At 39.2% G+C, this 11,192-nt stretch overlaps 1 protein-coding gene across 1 annotated transcript in view; it reads left to right on the top strand.

The window, feature by feature from the left end:
• The first annotated feature begins 359 nt into the window (after nt 1-359).
• The window catches only part of nrg1 (neuregulin 1), a 97,138-nt gene continuing 86,305 nt past the window's right edge, over nt 360-11,192 (top strand). Inside the window, exon 1 of the mRNA XM_079805364.1 lies at nt 360-931. Within this exon, the coding sequence (XP_079661490.1) occupies nt 454-931 (478 nt within the window). The 5' untranslated portion in view covers nt 360-453. The remainder of the gene's footprint in view (nt 932-11,192) is intronic.

Raw genomic sequence — 11,192 nt, 5'->3', positions numbered from 1 at the left:
AAATGTCTGATCACATTTTCACAATATGTTACATTACATATACATTTATTAGTTTGTTTTCCAAAACAATGGTTTATTTTTTTTATTGTTTCGTTCATTTTAAAAGCTATTTCTGTTTCTGCCCAACAACTTTAAATAGCCTATAGTGTTAATACAACTTTTTAATACAGATGTGTTGTGGAAGATTACGTTTTGTTAAGTTTTGACAGAATTTCATATTTAATATATTTTCAAATCTCTTACCACTATTTAATATATTAAATATTATGGCCGTAATTCCACACCCGACACGAAAAATCGCGCTGTCCTTTGTCGCGTCGCTCGCGGTGGGGAAATCCTTACCCCGCCTCCTGTAATACGATCAGCTGAAGAGCCAACAGAACCCACGCGTCTCTTCATTCACTTCTGCTCAACTTGAATTCATTCATTTGTATGTAAGAGACGCGCGCGAGGATGTGGGGGATTCCGTCAGGTCGCAGCAGTTCTTTCGCGGTCTCCGCACTCTGTGGAGCAGCTGTATATTTGTCCCTGTGGACGCGTGTGGTCCGGTGTGGGAGCTTCGCTTGCTCGCCGCCCGCGGCGTCAGTGCAGGAGCTCGCGCGCCGCTCAGGGGTCGTGTTTGAGGGGAGGCTTCAGGAGGAAGCGCGAGCAGAGCGGAACTGGACTGTGTCGCCGGTGAATGCCTCGCGTCAGGTGCGCGTAAGGGTGCAGCAGGTGTGGCAGCTGAAGGCGGGAGGGCTGCTCAAGGACTCTGTGGTGTCTCTCATCTGGTTTGAAGGTGGCAGATGTTTCCAGCTCAACACCGGGATCCGGTACATGTTCTTCATGGAAGCCACCAATGACACGTCCGTGTTCACGGCAGTTTTCCCACCGGTGGAGACCAAGCGCAATGTGAGGAAGGATGTGAGTCAAGTGCTCTGTCAGGACTGCGGTAAGACCCTTATAACTGTCTGTTGGACATCATATACACGTGAGTTTGGTTCAGTGACACACAGCAGCAAAACTAATGCTGGAACTTTCATTGCTTTTTGTTTTGTCTCCTGATTGTTGATGTTGGTGCTGATGTGGAGCTCAGGGAAAAGTACAGTGATGCTATCAGATGGTAACATCATGGTACTGAATGAGACATAGTATGTACAGGACACTCAAGGATTCTTCAAAGAATACTGTGGTAATGTCCATTGTACCATTAGTGGTGGACATACGTTACAGTGTGCGTTTGAACAAAACATTTTGCTCTCTGATGTTCATTAAACAGACTAGTTAAGCAAACATCCTCTGAAGATCCCTACATCAGACACACTGCTGTCAGAAGGCCTTGTGTTAGACACAATATTGTATTCAAGCTTGTTTGAACAGCTTGACATGATGGATGGATGCAACATTGTTTCATTTTTGGCACTCAAGCTCATGCACGTCATGCAAAATAACTATTCAAAAGCTGGACTGTCTTTGCCTTAAATCTCTGTTTTTGGCAGGGTTTCTGCAGAGATTATTACCACTAATGTCATCACAAGATTCTGATGGATTACACAAATTCCTGCTCAACCTTGTTGCCGATGCAAACTAACCCTATGATTTGAGCTAGGAGACATTACAGGAAGCGTTTGGCTTGATGGACTGTCAGGGTTTACTTTGAGTACCTCTGAATTATGTCACATCATCTGTACAGAACATGAGGTTAGAAGGTTAGATGAACAATGAAAGGCATCTAAAGTTAAATATAAATCTTCAATTTATCATTTACCTGCTTGTGCATTTTCTGTCATATTTTCAAAATAAGTCTGGTAGCCTATGTCTACCTTTGCTTTGTGCTTAAACACAAGGTCCAAGTATAGTTCAGTTTTAGCATTGGCTAAAACTTTATTCATTCATTATTTCTCTCTTTGCTTTGTGCACCAACAATCTTGAAGTTCTGGCACTACACATCATAGTGAACTAGTTTGTTTGGGTTATTAATGGTTAACGGTTATTTTTAGACCAGCAACATAACAGCAATTGTGATAGAAACTAACGAATATGTATTTTGGCTTTGTGATTGAGCTGCTATTGTTTGAATTTGGCAAGATGAAATCCTCCAATTCCAAGTATTGCTTCATCGACTGTGTGCAGCAGTAATGCTGTAAGAAGCTTTGAGATGTTCATGAGCTCACTGTTGCGTTGTTTTTTCTCACTCATAAATAGTACAATAGATTCAATAAGTTGTTAGTCTTGACTGAGTGTTCATGGAGCAGGCCAGTAGTGCTGGACATTACACCAGTGCAGTGTGTCTCTGCTGTCTTTTAATCTCAGTATTGAGAGTTCATCTATTTCCAGTCATTCACTTACTGAATGTTCTCCTTTCCTCATGACCTGAGAATATCTGTCCTCTTTATGAGAATTTAGATTACACTACAATAGATTACACTATTGTAATCATAAAGCTCTTGGTTTTTGAAGAAGAATGAAAAAGCTTGTGTCAAATTAATACATTTAACACATTGCTGAAATGATTTTGACACTTTTTTTTTAAGTGTTCAGAATCAGCTTTGGGAAAATCTCTGTTATACCATGATATACAATACAATTAGTAAAGGCAATACTTAATATTAATCATATTTAAAGCACTGATTTTCAAGAACTTGTTTTTTCAATTTCTATAATGGCACAGAAATGAATTGATTTTAAAGGCTTTGACTCCTAAGGGAACTGCAAATTCCATCCTTCTGTCAGATAATAACGTTATTCATTTTCTTTATTGAAGCTTATTGATTTACAATTGCCTGTAGCAGGAGAAGGTATTACTGAATGGACCCTGGTTTTAGCACAAGCAAAGTGGTATGTAAAATGAAGACAAGGGGAAGAGAAAACCACGACCTTCTAGCACATTGTAATGCAGTTTAAAATGGTTTAAGTCACTGCCTCTCTTGGACTGTTATAAATATAAGTTTTGTACTTAATTAGGCTTTTACTTAATAATGTTTCCATTGTTTTACTACAGTGAATAATATAACTCGCACAAAATTCAAAGTTAAGGCTTCAAAGAAAAAGTGCAATGGCATGCTCACAAACAATCAGTATTTTTTATAATTTATAAACAATGTATTTATAATTGAACAGATTAATGGAATTTTAAATCATATTGAATAAACTGGGGCTGTAAAAGAAACTACAGAGGTTAATTTGCAGTATTTTGAGTATGTACAAGAGATAATTTATTTGAAGGACAGATAGCACATGAGTTGGATCTGTGGCAGATGAATATGAGAGCTGAAGTTAAGTCTGGACACATATCTCAGAAGGGTTACAGAGATAGCCCAGCCATAATCCCCTGTCCTTTCACAGATTATCCCATAATCCCATCTTTATTCTGCATTCAAATGGCCCACATTCAACTTGAGCTCCTACAACACCAAAAGTGTGACAGCCTACAGTTTTATGATGTTGCTTGCTATCTAGTTGCAATTGCTAGTATACTTTTAATTGGACAAATTTGTATTAGAAAACTAAATAAAAATAGCCTGCGTCTGTGTTTGTGTAACTTCAGTAGTGCCACATATAGTTGCTTGAACAAAATTATATACAATGAATTAATGCATATAAATTGCATGTGTAATTGCATCATCCACCATGACACATGTCCATTTACTACCAAAGCAGAGTTGCAGTTTAAGGGTGTGTCCACACTTGGTTGGATTAAAAGGAACTCTGGAGCAGGGCCACTATAGACATTGGGGGTGACAAGTCCCAGTTCTTGCACTTCTTTACGCAGTGCTCTGTATGTTGTTGTTAGGATGACAAAAGGTTTTAAAGTCACATTTTTAGACTGCTCTCAGCGGTCCAACAGCGCTAGTCAATGTCAAAATGATTGAGATGGCCAATCAAATCAAAGTAGGTGTAGTTTACCACCAGTCACAGAAGGAGAGCGTGAATTCCAGCATGAAGCGTCAGTTTAACATTCAGGAAAGTGAGGTAAGCAAAACATTTAAAACATGTGAATGTTTTACGACCGACAGTAACCTCCAGTGATACAAACTACTACTACTTTTCTCAAACATTTTTAATTGAAAATATGCATTTATGTAATTCATGTAATTCCTAACTGAGTGTGAAGAGGCCTACATATGTGCATATTTTAATGAAATTTAATACAAACATTATTGCAAATAGTTTAAAATGATTTCGCAACTAGAATTAGACTTTCCTAGAAGAAAAGGTACATTTCCTTCACTTTTCTGTTTCTATAGGCTTTATAAAAAATTGGTGCCCCCCCCCCCCCCCCCCATTTCTATTTCTGATGTAATTTATAGCGAGAAATTACTACTGTAATTTCTTCAATATTTGTTTAGCTCTCACCAAAGCTTGCTCTATTTTGCTGTAGTAGATCATTAAACTGTTACGCTGCCTCAGAAGTCTGTGCAAAATGAGTTTTGTGAGGTACCTTCATGCTCAAACGCTGCCTGCAGAGTCATTGCCTATAAGGCAGCGAGGCAACTATCAGCTGCTTACGTTTTCGGGTGTAGCCATAGTCGGGTTGTTGCCCATCACAGTTCGCTACAGGTGTCAGAACCACATTTCCTTGCAGAAGATCTTCATTTGTGTGTGTGACGGAGGAATTCCTGCTGCAGTTTTGACTCTTTTTTTTGACACATTTTATAAGCTTTTTGTGAATTCTCAGCTGGTAAAAAATACCATTATATGTGCAAGCACATACGACAGAATGCATCTAGCCAAGCACACAGCATTGTTTTAGATGCTCTGTAAGTTCAGTCGCAAAATTTACATCATAAAAGCTATTATTATTATTAAAAATGACAGTGTGAACGCTAAGCGAACCTGGAATAAGGCAGTGTGTCCACCAAGCATTTTAGCCAGCTGAGAATATCCGCAGAAGTGTTACTATTATCTAATTTCACAGTTTGTTTCTGTATTGTTTCTATATAAAATGTACAAGCAGAATGTAGCGGTTGGTCAGTGTTGTATTTGTCCCACCCCTCCTCCACATTGATTGGATGGCTGGGAAAAAAGTGACAGTGATGATCGTTGCGTTTTACCCAAAGTTGAACATTCTTCAACTCTTGGCGACCAGTAAAACAGGCTTAGTGCTCAGCGTGAAATAGACGGCCAGCGCCTCATCTAGGGATGAAACAGTATGGAAATTTCACATCACGATTATAGTGACCCAAATTATCACGGTTATCAATATTATCACGGTTTTGTTCAAATGAGATGAAAGTGTTCAAAAAGAACAGATGCACACACTTAAAACATTTCAACAAGTTTTATATTTGAAAATCAACAAACAACAAATAACTAAAGCAGCTCTATGCTCTTTTTTAAGCTAGATTCTATTCCATGGGATTTCCTTCCTTATAAATGGCCGTCGTCAATAGCAACGCATAACGTATAAATAATAATAAATTGTCGTAAATATAATCTCTAATATTATATCTGTAAATATATTCTCAAGCAATATTCTCATCAGTGTTCAGCAATGATGCATTTAAATCTAGCATATTTTGTGTAAGAGCCCAAACAGTATCCTAGTGGAATAATGCATATCCATATTTCCATATGATTCGACAGTTTATTTTATTAAATATCAAAATGTGTGCATCATACCTGACACCTAGATGATCACTTTACAGTCAGTTTTATGACTGTCATTCTCTTCAAATGCTATTGAAGTTTGAAATGTGTATAACGTTACCAATGTTGTATGTAACTTTAGAGACGGTCCCTAAATTCGCCTGCGTTATGCCAGTCATATCAGATGCGCTGTGGTTCTGCTGTGTTTTTTTAAACCATTTTTCAACAGTCAAACACTGTATGATGATTGAATCTCCTGCGTACATCCCACATTTATCTCTGATTTGAGTATAGATTTCAGCGAGTGTGAGCGGCGCGCGCTCTGAACAAAACTCCGGCTAATCTGAACGCCTCTGATTATGAGACATTGCATTCATAAACTCAATAGAAACACGTGTGAGTGGTTATAATGCGCAACACGATCATAACAGATGGCTTTTGAGAAGACTATAATAAGTTCAACCGCCAGAGTGGCTAAAGTTAGCCGAAATAACATTACACCCGCAAATGGCGGTTGTTAATGTCAAGCCCTGATTATTATCCCTAAATGTCACCCTAGTCTTGTCTGAATTTGTTTGTTCGCTTCACGTTATTATTTCCCAGACGTAGTTTCGGTATTGAGGTCAAAGTCCACTTGCCTTGCGTTCGTAGTTTTGAAGTGTTTCCCCCTATTACAGCGATGTTCTGCAGACAGGGTGACCATCTTCGATTAAGTTTCCCTCAGGACTTTTGTAAAAGCCAAAATATGACCACGCCTCAGATTTGGTCCTTTTAGAAGTCTGAAAAATCTCCCAGCGCTGTCACTGCCTTTTGCCATTTCTTCTCATTCAAAAAACAGCGGTGCAGCGCCAGACTGATGCTGACTGGACAAGATTTACCGCAAGTTTTCACAATCGTGATAATCACTCGCGGTTTTAATGATAATTAAATTTTATACGATATTACTAACCGTCACTAAATTTTATCGTGGTTTATTGTGAAACCGGTAATCGTTTCATCCCTAGCCTCATCACACTGCTGTCGTTTTAAAAACGCAGCACTCCCATTGAAAACAATTGGAAAAATATGCTAGCCTATAAAAATGCTTTGGTGGAATCTTTTTAGTATAGACCAAAAGAATGTTACAAGTGTGAACGCTACAAGTAATATAGTGTAGTGCAGAATATCTCACCTTTGGCTTTCGAGGTTCACTGTCCAGCTCCAACCTTGATCAAACTAACTTGGACAAGCTAATCAAGGTCTTCAGCACAACTTGACAATTAAAGGCAGGTGAGTTCAAGTGAAATGCACTCTAAAGCTGTGAGCGCTTCAGTGTTTTAGCCAAGTATAGTTAAAGTTGTGAGTATAGTCATTTTAAATGGAAAAGTTTGGCTCAGACATTTGTTGTAACTTGTTACTAATTTGGCAGGTTGAATGGGAGTCATATGAGAAGGGAAGACTGGAAGTACCCTGTATCTGTTCCAAGTCATGCTTATGAGACTGACAAATGCTCCATCCACATTTCTAAGATTTGTGGAGCTGCTGTTCTGGCCTGCGCTGAAAAAATATGTGTCATCTGTCTTGATGATCTGCTAGTGTTTAGCTGGAATTTTACAGAACAAACCAGAAGCCTCAATAAATTGCTTTTGAAAGTTAATATGTCACTTCGCACAACAACAAATGTCACTCCTCAGCTATGACAAATACAGCAATGGTGGTCAGTGAGGGTCTAGAAAATATCCAGGAATTATGGACTCTTGACATTTTACACATTGTGTCAGTCAAGGCCATTACAGCTTTGTCATCAAGACTTAAGCCCGGGACACACTGCACAATTTCGGCTGTCCCAGACGAAAGATTGCCATCGTGAAACAATCGTGGTGATTTCTGTGGCTCAATCTGTGGTCCTATGTCGTATAGTGAGAGAGGTTCGAAGACGTCCGCTTTCACAGTCTTGTGACCAAAGATAGCCTACGATAATTTTCGGACTGTGTCAGCAATTCAGCATGATTGGCGCACATTGTGTTTGCTGCTACGGCCTACGTCTACTGACCAGCCAAATAAAACTGCAAAAAGAAATCAATGCGACATGGCGCAAAAACTTAAAACCGCTTACCTCAAGCTCTTTTCCCTTCCTTTTTCGTCACTTCTTCTTTTTTTTCAGCACATAAAAACTACAACTGCCAAAGTGTGATTCATCATGGTCCTTTTGTATACCACTAGCGCACGTTTTATTCTTCTATAGAAACTTGCATCAAAGCCTACGAGTCAATAGGTATCATCATCGTACAATATTGTTTAATAGATCCATGTCGCACAGTGTGATTTGTAATGATCATGGATGAGGATTGCTAAAATCGTGTTGTGTATCCCAGGCTTTAGTGAAAATACAGACAGGTTGTCAGATGCACCCCTGTAAGGCGCTAATAGAGGTCATCGTTTCCAGATATGTGAAATTTGTCACAAATGGATTTCACCATTAACCACAGTGTTCCAGCATACTCATAGGTTGTGGTGTTGCTGTCAGGGTCACCACCATACTTTAGTAATATCCTCCGCCAGATTACAAATTGGTTTATGTTTGTGCATATTTTCACACAATGAATTCTAACCTTTAGAATACTCATTTACCATACTATGATTTGCGACACACTAATTCTAATTTCAAATACTATTTAGGATGGATAGTATGTGAATTGGGATACAGCATTGGAGCCTTACTAATGAGCTGTTGAGTTGAATCAGGTGTGTTTGATTAGGGAACGTGTTTGATTAGGGAACCACTAGTCTCAGCCTCAGACGTCACGTCCACTGACCGTTGGTTGAACGTCTAATGCATATGGCACACTTATCTGCAAACACTGAAGGAGTTTCGAAGTCGTCATCTGATTGGTTAAATTATACCGGATGTTTGCGTTCTTTAATGGTCCGTCTAGAAACAAATGCTGTGACGCCAAACTCCCTCGTGGAAGTAGAGTGCTTATCAGGATCAAGTAAAGGCTTGATTTTCAATAGTATGTGAAGTTCATGGCTCCATTGTTACTGTAAACTTGCACAACGTTCTTGAATGAATAATTTATAGATTTATAAATGTCTGTTATTGCAGGGTCATCGACTTTACATTTTCACTCCCCTAAACATGATTCGGAACAAAACAAACAGTGATTGGTTGCTTTACATGTCAGTCAAACATCTCTTGGGCGGTCCTCGACCAATGAAAGCTACGATAGAGTCAGTCTGAAGGTCTGGCTACACGAGACTAGGGGTGCGTCTCAATCAGCTCCCTAGTTCAGTAGTCAGGGCACTGATCAGGGAGTCAGCCCATTGCATTGACTTATGTCCTGATCAGTGCCCTGGCTACTGAACCAGGGAGCTGATTGAGACGCACCCTAGGTAACCACTGCCTAAGGTGCGTCTCAATCAGCTCCCTATTTCAGTAGGTTTCAGTAGAACCCACCACCACAAACAAGCAATGTTGATAAATATATCAACATAAATAATATTATTAGACTTTATTCAGCAGCTGATAAAATATATGGAACAACAAACAGTCCATAATATACTTAGTTTATTTAGGAAAGGATGTCACTATTATGCAGAATTGCAGCAAATGAGCAAGTTCTCAAATAAAATCTCAAATAAAGCTTAACATAAGCCGCGTTTCCACCGCAGGAACTTTCCCCAGGAACTAGGAAATTTGGGGTGGTACTCGGTGTGTTTCAACCCCAGGAACCAGGGTCTAAATGAAATTCCGGGTAAACATTTCCCCCTCCAAACGGCCCTGCTCGTGAGGTAGTACTTTTTCAAAGTTCAGGAACTTTCGGGGGTGGGACTTGGGCGCTGAACATGCTGATTGGTTGAGTTCACACAGCATTTTATTTCAACCGGCATTTTTAAAAGTCTTTTGCGAGGTTCCTTCTGCATTCAGTAAATATCAGTCTTGCTCTTTCTGTCTGATGGCGCGCATTCGCCTCAGCAATCTCACGGTCAATGTCTGTAATAGCTGATAATAACATACGTTGTCTTATTTTAAATCTAGCTTTACGAGCTTTCAGAATATGCTTTAGTATCTGTGCTCGTATCCTTTCCTCCGTTTTGTTAACCTCTTTAGTAAACCAATACATAACCAGCAAAAGCAGCGCTGCTTGAATCTCCTCCACTTGTTATTGTTGCAGGCAGTGTCGCGCAAAAATTATTACTGTCCGTCGCTGGGAGGAGCAGTCGTGCGCAGTCCTACATCACCAGACTAACTTGCCTAATCTTCACGGTACTTTAGACCGCAGGGGAAACTCAGATAGTAGCAGGTCTGTGGGGAAAAAAGTTCCTGGTACAAATTGTTCCGGTTAATTTTGGTGGAAACGGGGCTATACAAAACAGAGGCGGCTTGCTTTTGCTTTTGCTTTTCCTAATATGTAATTTTAGAGCTAGTAACGGAGGCTTGATCCACTGGTGCAGACTAATGCAGTTATTAGAGAGAGATTGATTGATTGACTAAATGTCTGTGAATTACCCGAGTCTGTCTGTCTCTCAAAAGTTCGGCAGCAGTGCCTCTAATAGCAGAGTTGTAAGTTTAACTGCTTCAAGAACAGCAACATTAAATTACTACATCGCTACTATGAAATGTCATGTAGCTTTTCAGTTGCGAAACCATTTTTTTTATATAGTTGTGGGCCAGTGCTGTCGAGAAGTTTCTGTGTGTGTGTGTGTTTGTTTTTCCATGTGTGTGAGTGTCTTTGCATATGTAAAAAAAAAACACATGGATATTTTTATACTATTGTTTGTAATATTTATTTGCTTGGTCAATGTCTTTATTGGTTTTGGTTCTTTTGCTGTTGTTGACTGTAAGGACCTTTAAATAATTTGGCGAAGTGATATGGTAAAGTGATCAAAACCTGCCTAGAACTATGTTAGCTGCACGTTTACTGGAAAATATTGGCACGCCTTAGAACGTTCATCAACCAATCAGAATCAGCATTCAACAGCCCTGTAGTATAAATGTAAATAGTGCGTTTGTGTCTTTTTTTTTTTCTTCTTTCAGATTTCAGATTTTTATTACATGTACTTACCAGGTGCAGATGCAGATGCAGAGATTTGACATGTTTAACTTTGTCTGCAAATACATAAAAAAATAAGCTTTTTGCAAACACTTATTATTTAATATCTTATATCTATATAATGTTGTATATATAAATGAATGGCAAATATTTCACATTGGAGTGTTACTTGGAGAATCTATGAGCCACGTGCTGATCTGCAGTTTCATCCCTGATTAGAGCTGTTAGAACTACATGCGCGACACACACCTGTCCTGCTCTGGCGTGTGCCCACTAAATACCTTCCTAAACACACTTCCTCAGCTGCTGAAGACAACTGCGGATCAGGCTTCCTCTCGCAGCACCCACTTTACAGGATCATAAGAAGTCCATTGTTGCAGCCATGTTCAAATTTCAGGGGTTTATGCTCTGAAATTCCTGTCGTAAAATGCCAAGACATTCAGCAGTTGATTTATTCCAGATTCGTCTTGCCTGCAGTGAATTATATCCATTCTGATAGAGCTTTTGACAAAATACCTTTTGAAATAATACACAGGGGAAAAAGTGACGTGTGGCTTTCTTTTCTAAGATGATAAATATAATCTGTTGATG

Source organism: Gobio gobio (assembly GCF_949357685.1).
Source record: "Gobio gobio genome assembly, chromosome: 22".
Classification (NCBI taxonomy): Eukaryota; Metazoa; Chordata; class Actinopteri; order Cypriniformes; family Gobionidae; genus Gobio; species Gobio gobio.
Note: the sequence above shows the minus strand (reverse complement) of the source record. Positions and strands in the feature narration are given on the sequence as shown.